This window comes from Platalea leucorodia (genome assembly GCF_965183815.1).
Source record: "Platalea leucorodia genome assembly, chromosome: 9".
NCBI classification, from domain to species: Eukaryota; Metazoa; Chordata; class Aves; order Pelecaniformes; family Threskiornithidae; genus Platalea; species Platalea leucorodia.
In genome coordinates, this window is record NC_138831.1 from 15,623,994 (window position 1) to 15,642,437 (window position 18,444).

Consider the following 18,444-nt stretch of genomic DNA (forward strand, 5'->3'; position numbering starts at 1 on the left):
CCCTCAGCTCAGATCAAGTCATATGCAGAGCTGTATTTGGTTTAGTCCGTGCTAAAAGCAGCAGTAAAACCAGGCTGATTCCTGCTCACAGATACATGAGCATAGCCTGCCTGTCCCCACTGAGTCTTTTAAAGCAGTGAAACTTCACATGCAATAATGAGGATTTTTGCAGGAACTATCAAATGGTCATAATTCACCACATATCCTGCTGCTATTTAGCTTCTAATCTTATTAGTTGAAAGCATGGGCAGGTTAAGGATTGGTATAGCTGTGCCTTCATAAATCAGCAAGCAACACAAAAACCTAGGAATTGGGGCGAATTTCTATTCACCACTTGGAGCAAAACCTTGTTATAGTGCTGTGAGTCTCTCCTGCAAGACAATTTTAGCATGAAGTCCTGTACGACTGCTCTGGGGCTGCACGCAGAAACCGATGAGTTGAGACGATGCAGCACCGCAGCTGCCCTGCTCTTCCCAGCCGTGTTTCGGTGCACCCCAAGCACCTGGCAGGCAGGGACGGGCAGCTCCGGTGGGGCCGGCCACGGGACCAGCGGTGCACGGCATCCCCGGCAGCTGCGGGGGACGAGAGGTGAGCTCTGTGCTTGGACCATCAGCGGAGATCTGACCCCACAACCCACTCAGTCCGGTACGGGCAGCTGGCAAGCCATCGCCAAGGGGGCTGCCACACGGGTGGAGCAGGGCTCAGGGCCGAGACCCCCGAGCCAATGCCGGAGGAGGACCTGCTCTCCCACCAGGACCAGCCAACTGCTGTTCTGCACCCTGAAAACAGGATTGCACACAGTTCCCAGCACACCTCCCAACCCATCGCTGTCGTTTCCCCACCCCCTTGGAAATTATTGCTACTTGACTACAAAAAATAATGCCAGAAAATATCTGCCATTGTTCAAAGGTGGGAATTCCCAAAGCATCCAAAACTGAGCTATTACAAAGGAAAATCACTGAATGCTACAGAATCCGATGAGATGGGACTCAGGGTATTGCCAGATGCTTTTCAGAATAAATTCCATGTGAAATCTTCCCTTTACTTTGAATGCTGAACTTGCACTGAAACCAGCAGTTATTTGCAATGCCGAGAAATCGGCTGCTACTAAAAACCAGGGCAGGCACTTTCCTAAGATGCTATGGCCCTTGAAGTCTCTGGTGATTAGCACTGTGCCAGCTGCTTCACACACTGGTGCCCAGAGAAGAAAAGACAGAGCAGGGACTTCCATGAAATTCTCAGAGAAACACACAAAGGGGAGGGAAAAGAGAAATAAAGGGCCGGGGCGGGGGGAAGACTTCAAACTCCTGCTCCCAGCTCCAGAACAAATGGCATTTTCTCACCCCTCTCATCCCTTTGATGGAAAACAAATTAGAACCACAAATAATAATCCGTAGCCCTTCTGCAGTGCCTTTCATCTGGAGAGCTCAAAGCTCTTCGTGTATTAATTCATTAAGTCTGGTAACACTCCTGCAAGGGGTGGAAACATTACAGTGTTCAGCTTGAGAAATAAACTGACACCCCAGAGCTTAAACAAGCTGGTTTTGGCCAAAACGCCATGGAAGCAGCCAAATCTGTGTGTGTGTCTCCCACCACAGAGCTGCACTGGAGGAGGGGCAGGGGGCTGCAGATGACAACCGCTGACCATTAACCCCAGTGCCAGTAACCCCATTTCAGATACAGGAGTGGAAACAGAGATATTAAGAGGTTCACCCAAAGCCAGGAGGAAAGCTGTTGATTCTCCAACCCTGCACAAGCATCTCAATGTCTTCCCTCAGGCAATCGCAATCAGGCAGCTAAGGGAGAGCCAGCTCTTCCCTGGGACTTGGTCACCCTGCCATGCCGAGGGTGATCTCTTGCAAAAAATCAGGCCTGGTCTGGTCTAAACCGACAGGGCGGTAAGCAAGCCATGCCACTGATCACGACCGAGGCACCAAACTGCACCAGCACAGGAAAACAAGAAACATTTTAAGAAGAAAAGCAACATCCAGCAGGTGGAAAATACAGGAGCCCAAACCACTCCGCACTCCAGCAGTGACCTTCCATCGCTCCTCAGCAGCGGGCAGAGAGCTGCCCCGTGCCCGCAGGACAGGCAGACGTCCCCGCACAGCTCTGCTGCTCCGCTCGCCCTCCTCACGTATTCGGGCAGGTTGACAGCAGTTCCCCCAATGCACCAGGCCAGCTGCTCCAAGCCCCATGAGTTAGACGCCATCCTCGTAAGAGAGGTGATGGCAGCAAGGACGGCGACTGGTGGGTCCAGAGGAATCTGGTGGGGTTTAATATGAATAACGAAGCTCTGCAGAAACACTGCGGGATTTTACATAGCCGAGGCTGCAACAGTACTAGGCTCCAGAGAGAATTAAATGCTTTCCAAACTACTGATGCATCTGTCTCATTTCCTCACTAGTTAAACAATTAAAAGATATTTAATCTGTCTGTCGCAAAGCATGAAATAATGTTTTACCAGGATAACGTTTGTGCTTGGCTGTGACAATGCTGGGTACTATGCAAGATCCTAACTCATACCTGAAAGTATCTTCAGATCTTAGGAGGAGCTATCAAAGGGAATACAAACGGCTTCTGTTCTCATTCATTTTTATGGAGAGCATTTATTTATCATGCATTAAAAATGCAGAAAACAAAAACAGTCACACCTTTGCAGCCTGCAGTCACTGCACTTCCCTCAAAGCAAAACGGAGTCGAAACAAACCCGATTACAAAAGGTATTCCAGCCAAGGTACAATAAATGCTTGTAAAGCAACACTCCACCACAACAAACAGGCTCTGCACGCTCTAAGATGGATCCAGGCAGCAAAGGAAATTAAACCACACCAGAAGTTGGCAGAAAGGGCTGAAACGCATCAGCAGCCACAAATAATTGCTCAGAAAAGACGGGAAGAAGCAAACAAGCGCAAGGGCTGTCTCCCTTCAATGAGTATTACCCCTAATATTCCCCAGCAAGTTTGATGCCAGGTGGGAACCGGCTATCGGGGACGCTGAGGTGTGCAGGAGTGCTGAGATGAGAAGGCGCAGCGATGGAGGTGCTCACTGCGTCACGCGCCTTGGGGGGTCGAGGGTCACTGAACTTTTTGGCACTGAAAAGTGGGTGTAGCCCTCAAAACTGCACTATTTTAAATATAAAGGCAATATCCCCCAGACTGACCCTATCTTTTAAGCTTTAGCAATTCGAGGCCTATCCAAACCTAACGGCTCCTCTGCCAAACAAAGAGGGTGCTGAGGCAGCCTGAAACCAGCCAGAACGCACGTCCCCTCGCCACGCAGAGGCACGCTGCAGCCCAGCACCACCAGCAAAATCCTTCCTCCGGCCACGAAATGCCAATGCTGGCATCACCCCCGGGACACCTACCACGCCGAGGGGGGCTCGGCTGCAGCTCACGCTCCAGACGTCAGCATTGCGACGGAACAGCCGCGCGGGGCGAGGGTGCGACCCACACGTCTGATGGTGCAGGACAAAACCACCCTGGATTCCCTCCACGAGTTCCCATATTTCTGACTCACAGCAAAACCGTGCCTGTTGTTACAACAGAGTACGTAAGGTGTCATAACACGTTAAACAGGGGTCTATCAGGTTTTTGTGGTCTGAGGCCAGGAATCGGGAAGCCCATGCCGTAACACCAAGCGCGTGTGACGCAGGCTACCAGGCTGGCTTTCCTACACCCATTGACAAGCACATGTTTTTAAAGTGTTTCCTGAACAGAGGGACGGGTCCCCCACGCACACCACAGCCTGGCTTGCAGCGCTTGACTGTTACCATAAATCTCTTCCAAAGCAACAGTCTTGGTCCATAAAGTTCAGTGTTTTGCCTGAGGCAGAAACCACGACATAAAAACTCCTGAACAACTGATTTATTTTTAGCCAAACAGGGAACGATGTGTGGATAGAGCAGTGGAAGGAAAGGATCCTCCCTGACCTTTGCAGTAATCAACTCACGCCCTGAAGCATGAGATTTGATTATTTCTAATCAAAGGTTCCTTAACTATAAATATTACAGAGCCAAATATTATGTAGTCCTTTTCAAAATCTAGCTATAGTTAATTAACTCTATGGTCTCTGGAGTAGGTTTCTTTCTGGAGGATTTTTAACCTACATTTTGCTCCTCGGTCTCTCTATAGCAACTCCTCCCCGCTGTGTATATTTTCTTAGGGCTTTTTTAATGCAGTTTTTTGGTTGTTTGGTGGTTTGGGTTTTTGGGGGTCAGGGTTTTTGTTTGTTTGTTTGGGGGGTGGTGTTCTGGTTTTGTTTTGTTAAGATGAATGCATTGGTAAATTAATCTTTTAAAGGCCATTAAGACCTTGAGGCTATTCTTTCACACAACTGGGAAAAGCAGCCAGAAGTATCAAGAAGAAATTATTTTTTCTAAAGGAAAGTACTGTTGCTTTTTTGTACCAAGCTAACAAGGTCTATCAGACAAAGACTGCTCATGGTCTTCAGGCAATAAAATTTGCAGACTGCACAACACTTCTAAAATCATAAAACAACGAGCACATGTGCTTAATTAATTTAGCAAGCCAATTCCAATATCTGTGGTATCCGTGTGAGGAATAAATTGTTTACTACGTACAAACTTTGGCAAAAAATGTAGTTTTGCCATGTTATTAAAGCCAGGACTAGCAAAATTTAAGAAACGTGTATTGGTTAGATTTTTTCAGTTTAATATAGTACTCTAAGAACAGCTTAGTAAAAATTGTTGTTGTTGTTATTAGAGTATCATGATTTATGGTTCCTGCTTACAAACAGGGAGCTATTATTAATAACCTGCATATAGAAGCAGAGTAACGTAAGTTTACTAAACCAGGGTACTGGTCCATGAAAAAATTACGTCAAATTTCTGAAAGGAAATCAAGCAAATGCACCTCTTTCCCCTCCCCTCTTCATGCACAGAAGCTCTGTGTTGAAGAAGATCATGCAAACCTAATCCTTTTTCTTCCATTTTTTCTCTTAAAACGCATGAAGCTTTTAATGGCATATGGATATTTCTGGTTTTATCACCCGTTTCCACTGACCATCTCTGCCCTGCCCAGGCAATTCACACAGGACTACTGCCTGGGCCTCGCTGCAAGCTCAGGCATGTTTTGTCGCACCCACCGTTAAAGCTCAAGGGTTAACTTTGCAACCACAGCAGTTGAGGTTTTTGTTCTTCGCCGGCTCGTGGCACTACAGGAACTCGGGCACCCCAGCAAGCCCTGCATCCCCTGCGCGCGTACCCGAGTGCCACTGTACGTCACGGACGGTCACCAGCACCCACTGCAGCCTCCCACAGCAAAGCACTTGCACTCAAGCGGCTGTGTGGCACCTCTAGTTCCTCAGCTCACAGCTCCCTGCAAAGTTAGTTAGTGACAGCACCTCCCAAAGACACAAATTTTCTATTTCCCAGAGCCTCCTCCCTGGCGGCAGGGAGAGGTGACCAGTTCGGGTGCTGCGGGCTGCCGGTAGCATTCCCAAACTGCTGCTTCTGGGGAAACCGGGTAACAGGGACACAGCAGCCGAGCAGTAAAGAGCACTGAGCCTCTTGAGACAGCCCAATTCCTCCTGATGGAAGCTGTTTATTCTTTTTATTGCTGCACTGTTGACTTTATTTGAAATACCCTGAAGCCAGATCTCCTCGCTGCAGACACACTGCACGGTAAGCTGAAATACAGGCGCTCCTCCCTGGGAAAACGAGTTTTGAGTTACAGATGCTTCTCCACGTGACAGTGCAGTGATGGCGGTGCTTTGCATGGAGTTTCCATAATAAAGCATACCTGGCTCTTAGGTCTGGCAGGAGCCTGGTATCTGGCAGAAAGCCCACTCAAAGGACAGCATGGGAGGAACCTCTGTGCCTTTGTGGAACGGAAAGGCTCTTCATGCTGGAAAAATCACTTCAAAAAAAAGAGCCAATCCCCAAAAGAGACACTCTGCTCGTATAAATCAGTATCTCTCCATTAAAGCCAGTGGTGTCACACAGAGCTACTCAGGCCAGGGGAACGTCCCCGTGCAATCGCTGAGGGAAAGCACCACACAAAGCGAAGCTGCTGCCGACACTGGCTCTGCAGGCACAGACGTGCCCAAGCAATTAGCCACTGATGGAAACGATGACACGAGCTGCAAGAGATGCCTAAAAATAGATCCTAATAAAGTGGTCTGTGGCTTCAACACCTTTGAGTCCCCTCTTATTCGGGAGGCTGAACCCCACACACGAAATACAGCCATGGTGTCTGACAGCCCAGCACAGCCAGTCCCACTGCCGAGGCTGTCGGCACGGAGTGGGACCACATGCTTCACCTGAGCAAGTGGCAAATCCCAGAGCAAAACCTGAGCATCCCAGCTGGTCTGCCATCAATCACTTTACTTAATAGGTAACGGCAGCCTAACTCCTAGTCCTCCACAGTATCCAGCACTAGCTGGGAACAAACAGTTCTTATTTGCTGTACTTTGTTCCCTTTTTTCCTCATTTTTTTCTTTACTCTTTCTTTAAACACATATTTTGCATTTATACATATATTTTCTGCTTCTACTCTCTTGGCATTGCTGCAAACCCTAGAGCTTTACTATGAAGTAAGTAAAGGCAATGGAATATTTTTGGCATAACAATTTTGACTGCCATTTCTATTTCCTAACTTGACTAAGCATCACTTGACCATGTGAAAAATGACAATGACATCAGCTAAGTCTTCTAGGGACCAAACAATTTGGCAGTAACAGGTAATATTAAATTCCTCAGAATTCCCTTCCTTTACTTGCTTATTTGTCTCAGATATGGCAAACACACCAATCCATAGAGAAGCAAGCTGCTGTTTCAAAAGGATTTACAGGACGCTGAACAAGTTTTGATGGATCAGTACGTATTGACACCGACTGCTACATTTTACTCTGCTAAATCTAGCGATATCTTTCATGTGAACACTTCAAAATATTTTGCAGCCATTTCACACAGAACTCCAGAGGGATGGATAAGCAGCTTTATCTCCACTTCACATACATGGCCAAAGAGATTAACTTGGTCACATAGTTAATGACAGAAATGAGAGACGAACCCAGGCGTTTTAATATAAACACATGCTTCTTTCAAGGGAAGAGGCACAATGGTGTACTTTAAGTCCAAGTCTAATTTGATCTGTCTCTATATTCTTCTCTTCCTTTCTAAAGGACAAAACAAAAAGGCCACTGGAGACAGAGGGAGGGATAGGCACGCTCTGTGCCACTTCACGGCTCCTCTGATCGAGTTTTACATTTCTCATTAAAACCGCAGCCCTGGGAGGACTCTCCGCCCTCACCCAGAGCAGCTGGGACCTTCTTTCTTGCCAGAGCGGGAGATTAGCAGAACAGCTTTTGTTATAAAAGTCACCATTCTGCAGTGATGCTGAGGGCACAAGAAATGTCAAGGCTGTGCCTAATAGATGACACTGAGCCATCTGGGATTTGGGGGAAACGCTGCTAAATTAGCTGCTCCAGTGTCCTGACGGTTCAGATTTGCGTACAAATCAAAAAACTGCACATGGCAATTTGTGCTTGATAGGAAGGGTGTGCGAGAGGCCCCCATCACCCCTCCTATGTCCTGGAAAGACAGCCCAGTACATCGTTAATCATCCCCCTTAGTGACACAGGGTGGAGGAGCTGGGAGAATCTGCATAACTGCAATACACGGACACTGCTAGGATCCTATTAAAGCACGGCCAGCCAGGTTTGGAGCTAAACCAAAAATCTGTTCCTACCATAAAGCCCCTGTGCACTCTTTCTCTTCCTGCAGACCTGCTCCTCCCGTCAGGCACAGCTGCCCCTGCACAGATGCCCGGGGCCCCGCCTTGCCCTGCTCTACTCACGCTGCTGCAGCCGAGGGCTCTGCTGGCTCTCGATCAAAGGCAAAATTCACTTTCTCTGCTCAGAGCCCCTCTGCTGGGTCCCATGAAACAGCAGGGCTGCCCCAAGGCGCAGAGGACCCACGAGCTGCGTACTGCCATGGTACAGACCCGGCATTTGCAAATGGCACTGTCATTCCTGAGAGTACAAGGCACTGTCTTCTTATCATTGTTAAATGTACTAAGATTAAAACACTAACTTTATAACTACATCTAAAAGTATCTGCTTTCTTCATTTTCCTTTAACATGGATTACACACCTACAGAAAGCCCAACGCTGTTGGATCCGATGGCTGTCTTTTCTTTCCACCACTTTCAGTACTAGTGGAACACAGGGAATGGGATCCCCTTCTTCTGGAGCGTGCTGAAACTCTTCTTGCCATGCTCTTGCAAAATATACTGAATTTGTACAAAAGTCTGTTCAAATAAACTGCCCTTCCTTTGGGGATCTAAAATTAGGACACCCATGTGCAGCTCACACATCCGATATTTTGTTTTCTTTGGTGAACAGAATACATAATTAGGGGAATTTAGCTGCAGAGAGTTGAGGATGCTTTAGTTAAAGTCCCCTGAAGGGATTCCTGGAGTGCGGAACAAAAGCCATCTGCTGACTCCAGTGAAAGCGTCAGCAAGGAAATAAAGTTGGGAGGAATAATATAAACAGCCAGAACTAAAATGGAACTCACCAACTCTCCAGGAAATCAAAGTCCCCAAAACTCCATGAAAAGAAGTCATTCTTGCTTAAAAAATAAATAAATAAGAGAGAGAATATACACAACGAAAAGCAGAAACCCCACAGATAAATCAAGGTGTTATCATACTTTGCTGTTCAAGTGTCTCCATGATCAAATTATTAGTTTTTTAATATGGCTTAATACATCTTAAGTAGTAAAGAGAACAAAAAGGACCTACTAAGAACATTTTATCACATCTCAAAATCTTGAAATCATCAGGGGTTTTGCATCAGACTTACTTTAATTAAGGCTTAGAAGAATAAATATATGTTAGTGGGTTAGTAAAGGAGATAAACACTCCAGCACATTTTAAAATTATACATTTAGGTAATGATGAAGCCAAAAGACTAACTCAGTACTTATAGATCAGTTATTTATGTGCTCATTGAAGCAACTCTAGCAGGAAGAAACTCTGCATAGTGCAATCTATACCGCTGTGAAGATGCCTATTAAAGGAAAAAATGGAAATCCCTTCTCTTGAATCATTTAAAAGCAGTTCGTAGGAGTCACTGATACACACACGCGTCCAATTCCTCCATCCCTACGAAACCTGCTTCCAGCAGTTCCTGCCCTGAGGCCATTCTGTGCAATGAGCACTTCAGATACAACTCAGCAAGCGCCTTCCCTAGTTAGGAAAGCACTTCCACATGTGCTTAACTGCCTGCGTGCTCTTAACTGCCATCAAAGTTGAGGAGAGCTAAGTGCCTGCTCTATGGATAGAAACTGCAGATGCATGTAGTAGAAAGAAAAATCTTCTGTTTCAACAACAAAAATGAGGATGTATCTGATCTTCATAAGAGTTTATTTGTTTCAAACACAGACTAATCGATGGGCCAGGGGGAAACCTCAGGCTCACCTGGCTTGCCCCAAGGCAAATTCTCCTCCAAAGGCTCTGGACTTTGAAAAGCTCCAGCTGGAGGACATCCTGCTGTGTGGGAGCCACAGCAGATGAAGCCGTTGCTTTAATGTGAAGGAAAGCACCACATCTGTGCAGTTCTGAAGGCAGAGCCAACATCCACCAACAAACAGACCTTAGCATGCTTGTGATACAGTGTGAAAGGCGCAAAAAACATTCAAGCCATTTCTAGTTTGTAACTGTATATTAGACATGCCTGAACCATGCAGTTCAATCCGGACTCCCCTGCTTATGCGCTCAGGAAAGTGTTTGGTTCAGGCTGGTTCATACCCTGCAGTTATAATGAAAAACTCCCATTTTTCTTCTCCAGACGCTGATGACAGAAGTTTATATGTAGCATAAATATGAATCAATTACTTTGTTGTGTGATCATATGGCCACCACAAAGTTCAGAGGAGCCAGTTCTGGGTGTTGCCCAGAGACATTTTGGATGCCCCATCCCTGAAAGTGTTTAAGGTCAGGTTGGATGGAGCTTTGAGCAACCTGGTCCAGTGAAAGATGTCCCTCCCCACGGCAGGGGAGTTGGAACCAGATGGTCTTCAAAGTTCCCTTCCAACCCAAAGCATTCTATGATTCCCATATAATGGCAGCTCTAGCTCTGCTCATCATGCCTACATCAACTGGGAGGAAAGTCAAATCCATGCGTGCAGCTGGGAGGAAAAAAAACACCACAGGGAAAAAAAAAAAATCCAGATTTACAGCACATTTTCAGGCCCCAGTTAAGCATATTTTAAAGCCCCAACAAATACCCCTTTCATTACCACCACATGAGAGTGCATTTAAGGACCAAACCATGCTTAACATGTAGCTCTGCAGTTATCAGTAGAAAACAGGCAGGATGCACGCAGGGGGAGGAAGCACTTACATCAATGAGGTCAGAGACGTCGTGGATGTAGTATTTACTGACAGCTGCGTTGGTGGCTGCCAGGTTCAGCAGGTAGTCGTTCCTGGCTTTAGTACACTTCAGCTTGTTCTCAGAATATTTAGCTTGTCTCTAAAAAAGCAAAATGGAGCGTCAGAGCACAAATAGGATGCTACTTTCACAGCTTCTCTTGCTGCAGGGCCCCACAGCACCCTGCAGCCTGGGTGTGACGTGTTAATTAATAAAATTTTGTATCGCATATGAAAACAGGCACCCTTGCCAGGATGGAGGAGATCACATTTGAAGATCCCTGGTACCGTCAGCCAACGCATAATGAGTGCATTCTGCTCAGATGTATCTAGTGCATCCCGAGCACAGCTGCTCCTCCTTTATCTGTGCATTCGTGGAGGCTTTGGCATCAATCAAAATTAGAGGGCCAAATTTTCCTCCCAGATACGCTGACATACATTTGGACTTGCTCCAGATTTATGCAGCTGTATCAAAGTGGAATCTGGCCCAGAGGCCCAAGCTACAAAATTTAGAACAGAACCCAGATTTCAAAACTGTAGGAAAGAAGATGTGCTCAGATCTGGGGCAGTTGCTCAGGCAGATCACCAGTCTGAAGGTTTAGCACAAAAGATTAACCCTTCAAAGAGGTGTGCCACTAGACAATGTCCCGGTGCTGGGTCAACACGCATGCAAAAGCTTCCTGGCTAGGGAAGCTATTGCTTTTTCTCAGAAATTAACAGCAAATTTAAACAGTTTTAGAGATCCTGAGATCTGGGGGGATTTGCTCAAGCCGGAGTGAAGTGTTTTGACTAGCAAAGCCAACTGAATGCTGCACTTCAACTCCCAGACAGTCTGCGGAGGAAGAAACACGGTTATTTTATATACCCAACCCTTTTATTGCTCCCCCAAGCCTCTGACTGAAGGAACCCTGGGACAGCTGTTGTTCATTGTTAGAAGCGCCGTTTTTAAAAATAAGACATGAACAAACCATGGCCCCCCGTAGCAGGATCCTGCGTCTGGATCAGAAAGCATCACTGTGCCAAGCCAGGCACACCAGTGCACTGCTCTCCTTGGTGTCAGTGCAGCCTCTCAGGTCCCAGCCGGGGCACGGTCAAGGCCCCAGCGAGAGCCACGGGCCCCAGCCCAAGCAGCTGGTGTGGGAGCACCTCCCATCACCCGTCCCTGCCGTGTGCTCTCAGAGCTGTCAGCCTCCAGGGCCCCTCCAGCCACCCTTCTCTGCCCTCCCTCCAGAGAGCCAGCCTGGAAGATGTCACGGGTGGCCATGTGGCTCCCATGCAGGTCCGCCACCCCCTCCAAGGCTGTGCTGCCCCACGACCACCATCCCTGTTTCTTGCTGAGCAGTGCCAGCCCAACTTTGGGTCAAATCCTTGCTACCAGCTAGTTCTGGCACTTCTCCACAGCCAGGAAGTAGTAAAGAGACCCATTATGGCCTCCTCAGGCTGCCCTTCAGCAAAACACGAGTCAACATCTTCCCTAACCCCTTCCCAGGGATACAGGCACGGCTGCACAGAAATGGGCAAGGCCGGAGCCAAACCCTCCTGCCTGCAGGGAGCCCTGACTCCAGCCTGGCTCCTCCATCCTCCCCACTCACTCACCTTCTCCTTCATCTTCTCAATCTTCTTGACGGAGCTCCGCCGCTGAGGCCTGTCCTCGTGACGCAGCAGGTTCACGCTGATGTCCCCTGACTTGTTGAACTGCTTTTCCTCCTGCTTCTCCGCCTCCTTCAGCTTGCTCTCAGCGCTGATGCTTTCTGCATGATACATGTGGTAGGTCTTCATCACCTGAGGAAGCAGAAGTTTGTGAGTCGCCTACCCCACGACCACAAGAAGCATGAGTACATGAGAAGATGACAGCCACGGGCAGCGTGGACCAGTCTCAGCTGTGCCAGGGCTGTTTGAGGCCACTATGGCATCAAGGAACAAGGTGGGAAGGAAAAGCCCCTAAAATTAACCCCATCACTAGCCCTATTTCAAAATGGCACAGAGCTGGTGTAAGAACCACCATCCCCTCTCAGTCCCCACTGCATGGACAGGCTGAGATGGGCTTCCAGCACACAGCTGCGTTCAAAGAGCATTGTGTATCTTCCTACAGGGAAATAAATGAGAAATAACTTCTAGTGCTTTCCAGCTGGGATGAGTGTCTCCATGACAAGAGACTGTGAGGAGGCCAAAATCAACCTGAAGTCACTTTTGACCCAACCCCTCTGTTCCTACACTTGAACTTGCTAAGCCAACCCATCAACATAACCCCTGTTCTATCATCCTGACAGCAGATCCCACCTTGAAGGTGGATGAGCTGCAATTTCCAAGCAGAAATGGAGTTTGTCTCCTATCACCACTTAATTGTCCTCTTGCTGCCGCCAGTAAGCACAGTCAGTGCCAGGGTGGATTGCAGCAACACCTAGTCCTTTAAATTCAAGATCGCCATCAGTGATTCTGGATAGACGATGCTTGATCTACTGCCAGGAAAACTCCTGCAGGCAAAACTTCTACCACAGCCTTTCTTTTCAGATACAAAAGCCCAAAGGACACATTGTGATCATTTTAATGGAGCTGGCAAGAGGAACACATCTGCTCTTCTCTCTTTATGCCTTTAGTCACGTTGTCCCCTTTTATCATCTCCCTTCAGGATTTGGATGTTTTATTTCACATTGCCTTGACAAGACTCAAGATGCCTGACTTCTCACTGAAGATCAGCCTCATGCGAAAGGCCTGGGCACCGCCAGCAATGGCACTGGGACAGGCGCGCCTCGAGGCTCACAAGTTAAAAAGGAGCAGGAACCCACAAAAGCAGAGTAACTTTGCACAAGCGTTAATGAAGAAAATACAGAGTTTTCCTCAGCTGCGGTTGTCAGCAGGAACCAGGAGTGTTTAACTTGGATGAGGTTAGGCTGAAACATATGATCTCTCCTCTTGCCAAGCACAAACGTCAGCTGCAAATGAGCTCCAAATGCCGCACCGAAGCCTGCACAAATGTGCCATCGCTGGGACTTACAATTTTAGGCAACTGCAAGGAATAGTAAGCAAAGGCTTGTGCCTTGTTTCTGAGCTGCTTTATTTCAAAATACTGCAAATTCTAACATAGATTCAAGCCACGTATTTCAAACTGCAGCTTCTGCAGTGAACGTCCCAGGACACCCACAAAACAGACGATTTCTGGGATTTTCCTGAGGAGAAAGACTAGAGGACTTCACTGAGCCCTCCTTATCTTCACTGTCTTCATCTTTTTGTGAAAAACTCAGAGAAAAGCGAAAAAGAAAAGTCCTGCACTTCAGTGCAGTCAGGCAGTAATGAGAGAGGTTTCCCCAACACCCAGAGAGGCCCCAACGCAATGCAACAGAAAGCCCAACAATTAAACAGTGGTCCAAACTGCACGATTTTTGTGACATGTAAAGGTTACAAGATGGTTACCTAACCAGAAAAAATTCAGCACAATTCATCAGTTGTCTCTGCTCACCCACGGCTACGCCGCTCTGCCACAGGCCGGGGGACAGGCTGCTGTAGCCCCTTTTCCCATTGACTCCAATGGCTCCCGCGGCTGCAAGGGGAATGTCAGCAGCCGGAGCGCAAGGCAGGACTCCACCGTGTGGAGTGCTGCCAGAGGGGCCGGAGCCTCACTGCGATCTGCTACCTTTGCGCAGGGTCTTACTGACTTATTTGTTAGTGACCAGAGAAAGTTTCCTTAACGAAGGCCCTTTTTCCTCCTCCACATTTTCTCCCTACTTGAATCTGAAAAGGTAACACGGGAACAAGGTTTAAAAGTCCTCTGAAAGTCTCTTTAACAAAGTGCAAAGGACCTAAAATCCATTAAAATATTTTCCCCAAACTTCAGCATCCATCTTACTGAAATAGACGCCCTAAACAGCTCGCTGTGCCGACCACGTTCCCCATCAGCTGCCATGCCACACAGCTCACGCTTGGGATATTTCTGCTTGTTTTAATATCTGCCGTAATTTTGAATGGGGACTACCTGCACTGCAGCAATCAGCCCTTTGATCCACAATTCCCTCGTGCCTTCTCAGCACTTGCAATTGAGTCACGCTGTCCCTGTCTTACGCCATTGTGTCATAAAGAAAAACTGCCACAGCTGCGTCCCTGGGATCTTTTCTGCAAGTAAGTTAATTAGCTGCAGTGGAGGGAGAAAAATATGTTCCAATGTTCATTAGTTATTTAACAACACAAGTTGTGTTTTCCAATATTAATAACATGTTCTGGATAAAGGCCATTGCCAAAATACCGGCCATAAATGGCACTGTTTGCTGTCTTCAGCTAGAAGTGCTTTATATTTCTAAACAGCTTATCATTAAGGTTCTGACCCAGCAGAGGAGCCAGATCAGAAACCGAGTGACCCATGTTAAGCACGGGCTCAGGCCCTCCTGAAGTCAAGGAGACCAAAACAGAAGCCCAGCGCACAGGGTGAAGCAGAGATATTCATGATAATAGATGAAAGCCTGCTGAAGACGCCAGCCCCCTCCTCTTTGGATGGAGCCTATGGCACAACCTAAGGGACACCCATGGTGTAAGGTCTGAGAAAGGGACAAATCCATCAGACCGACGGACGCTAACCTCCATCTTCCTGGTCTTTTAAGGGAGCATGAAAGCAAATGAGTCCTTTCCAGAGGATTTCTACGATGTGATACGGAGCAATGTATCAATGCATTTCTATCACGTGATACACTCAACGATTTCTACAGCGCGACACTCACAGAAAACACCCGCTAACCATGGAGGTATGGCCTCCCCCATTGCAGCGCTCCCAATGGAAAGGAAGAATTTCCTCCAGCCAATTCATGTCCTGCTACGCAGGGAACGATGACTATTGTTGTTATTTGTAACCTGGGTAATGTATCTGTAGATGTTATTCTAACTAATACAATTCATTTCACAGTTATTAATCCTCTTTCATAATACCTTGTGACAAAGAATTGCACCGGTTCACATCACAGCACTTCTATGGACTTCAACGTGCTGCCTTCAGCTATAGCCGGTGTCCCTGCATTATGGCAAACAAAGCCCATACATCAAATAGCCCATTGTTCGTGCCGTACACCAAATCGCACATTGTTGCCGGAGCTTACAGAAAACACTACCAGAACAGTGCTCTGGGGTTACTGTTTTTCTTACCCTAATATTTTGGCCTGACTTCTTCAGACAGGAATGCATATAATACAGAAAGGGACTTGTGAGCAGAGGAACAAAACCTCCAGCCTTTACGGACGCCAACTTGATATGTGTCTGCTGGAGTCTGTAAGCAGGTATCAAAAGAATGAAGCTGGCTTTAATTCACAGCTAAATTATTTCTGTGCAAAATTGTTCACTAGCAACTCCTACTTCAGAATGTAAGTCATCTACTTCCTTTTTAATTAAAATGAGCATGGGTTTTGGGTTTAGTTCTTTCCACACAGAGTCCACAGGGTGACTTGCATCAGAACAGCAACAAGGCTGAATTAAAATCAATCTAGTTATTTTGGCTTAAGTTTGAGACAGTGAATGCCTCAGAAGCCTGTAAAAAATTATATCGTTTCCACACAGTGCACAATTCCCCTCTGAAAGGCTTAAAAAGCAGCCTAGCCAGGGCACAGATGTACTATAGATACAAGGCTTGGCCATAGGCAAGATAAATGACTTCCTTGCATTGACAGCAGACAAATGACGTTTTACAAGAAGCAGCTTGGTGTCCTTTGAGCCAGGGGTCCTTATTCTGTATCTGATATTGTCAGCAGCCAGAGTTATTGAATGTGCTGCTCTTGGGTACCCAACATGTTGCAATGAACACACCAGCTCCAGGTCAGTCGTGAAGACTGACAACCACACCACCACCAGCATGCTGGATCAACCTGCAAGCCAAGTATGCAATTAAGCCTGTTTCACCTGATGTCTCAAGGACAGAAGACTGTTGACTGCAGGGGAGCTGGTTTGCACTAAACAGATCTAAGATGATCTTGTTTGCCCGACAGGGCCTGCTTTTTCTTCATGTTTCATCATTGTTTCTGAAATAAGCATCTCTTCCCTGCTCCTTCCCAGCCAGATGACACAGTTGGTTTGTTATCTTAGCAGCAAGGTCAGTTCAAAGAAAACAAAGCTCTTCCAGCTGTTCCAGTCTGCTTCACCATTCAAACACATTCTGCTCAGCATGTGGGAGCAAAGCACTGAATGAGGGGAAATCTCAGCTCCAGTGAAGATGAGTTTTGCCACAGACTCAGCGGGAGCAAGATTACTCTCAATGCTCTTCCTTGGCCAAACTGATCCTCAAACTGACCTAACCATGTCCCTCAGGAGACGCTCCTGTCCCGTGTTTGGGTTCTGAGTACACTGGGCCACAGGTATTAAGGTCAGACCAGCCCTTGCGAGCCTTTCCTTGTTTTGCATCTGCCATGCTGCTGTTGTAATTAATCTTAATTAGTCACCACCACTAACACAGCTTGTGACATTCAACCATCAACAACGCACTCCCAAATCTCACGCAGGCTTTTTAATCCAACCTGGCTGTCCACCCACACTGCAGGTCTCAAAAACTGAATCCTTCAACAACCAATGCAGAAACAAACTTGTTAAGAGAAGATTTATGGCGGAAATTGCAAATAATATCATTCATGCTCTGTTGTTTAAGCCTATTTTTCAAAAAGATGGAATAAAATGATTGTTTAGGAATAAACCTACTGCAGTGTTATTTATGTACCATTAACAGATACAACCAAAGAAAGCAAATATATCGTCTCAATTTTCCAACACAAGACAGACTTTATATTGCTTTGTTGATCCTAAACCACAAATAAAATAAAAAAAATCAATTGCTACAGGGCAAGAGACAGAAGCAACACAAAGACTTTTACTGCCCTACTATGAAAACCTGCTTGAAGAACGATGTCCTGAATAACAGCATACGGTTTCACCTGGAGGCACAGAGACAGCTCTGCAACCAAAGTGCTCCTTGGAGCAGGGAGATGAAGCTGAGCACATACAAGCTAGAAGTTTTATGCATTCCTCAGCAGAAGGTCATGTTTAGCCATTGCCCACAGGCCACCAGACTCATGAGCAGGTCAGGTTTCAGACACAGATTGGCACTGCCAACTCAGAGCACAACCTCTGAGCCATTAGCGCCTGGTAGAAATCACTAACTGAGTGAAAACTGAAAGGGGCCTAAAGGCAACACCGCGTAGAAGGCCCGACAGGTGAGAACATTACGGACACCAGGGATCGCACCAGATCATGCCCAAAACATCTCCATTTATGCTTAAGTGAAACAGTTAGATGGCACGATCCCCTGCCTGATGCGGCCGCAGAAGCCCTTCACAGTAGGACCGCTGGGAACTCCTCCTCTGCTGCCGTCAAAACCAGTGAAGAGTGAAATGTTTCTAACAAATGCAAGAGGAACAAACAGACTGTACCGCAGGATGGCAGGAGGGAGAGTGAGCCTCCTCAAGTCACTGAAATGTTGAACAGACATTTTGTTCTAACAAATGACATTGCCTACGTTCCCCTTGCTGCACAGACTAGACAAGGTAGGATCAGCTCATTACTCACCGTGTAAAGCTCGTTGGTGACTTTCAGGAGTTCTTCATGCATCTGTAAGCCAATCTCCTTACTCTGGAAGACAAAAAGAAGAGTTGAGACTGTGTTATGCTCAGAACATGCATTTCTGAAAGGAAAATACATTTTGGAGGGAAGAGTAAAACTGTATGACTTCCAAATATTCCATGCATATGCATCTTAATCCTTTCTCCAAGCCGCATTCACAAGAGTGGTCTGCGCATGCTGTGGACTGTACTGTGACGGCACTACCCTACCAGAAGCACAACCTCAGCTGTGGTCAGCAGCAGAAGCATGTTGCCCTCAAGGCCCTGTGCAGGTGAAGTGCCGGCAGCACCGGCAGCAGCACGCAGACGCTCAGCCCTTGCTCCGAATGCTCCCAGCACACCATGGCTCCAGAGGACCTCACGCCACTCGAAGGGCAAACTCCGGAGATAGACAGGAGGTGTGGAAAGGGGGAACAGGATCCCTACTAATACCCACTTCTAACTCAGGAAGAAGAAATGAGGTGATGGTT

The 18,444-nt window shown here is 47.0% G+C and overlaps 1 protein-coding gene across 4 annotated transcripts in view; it reads right to left on the reverse strand.

Annotated features, from left to right (window-relative positions):
• Nucleotides 1-18,444, reverse strand: part of SRGAP3 (SLIT-ROBO Rho GTPase activating protein 3) — a 133,705-nt gene that overhangs the window by 32,983 nt on the left and 82,278 nt on the right. For all 4 annotated transcript variants that reach the window (XM_082322158.1, XM_082322160.1, XM_082322159.1 and 1 more), the window contains exons 4-6: nucleotides 17,922-17,984; nucleotides 11,994-12,179; nucleotides 10,372-10,500 (exon numbers count right to left, since the gene is read on the reverse strand). In XM_082322158.1, coding sequence (XP_082178284.1) covers nucleotides 10,372-10,500; nucleotides 11,994-12,179; nucleotides 17,922-17,984 — 378 coding nt within the window. The remainder of the gene's footprint in view (nucleotides 1-10,371; nucleotides 10,501-11,993; nucleotides 12,180-17,921; nucleotides 17,985-18,444) is intronic.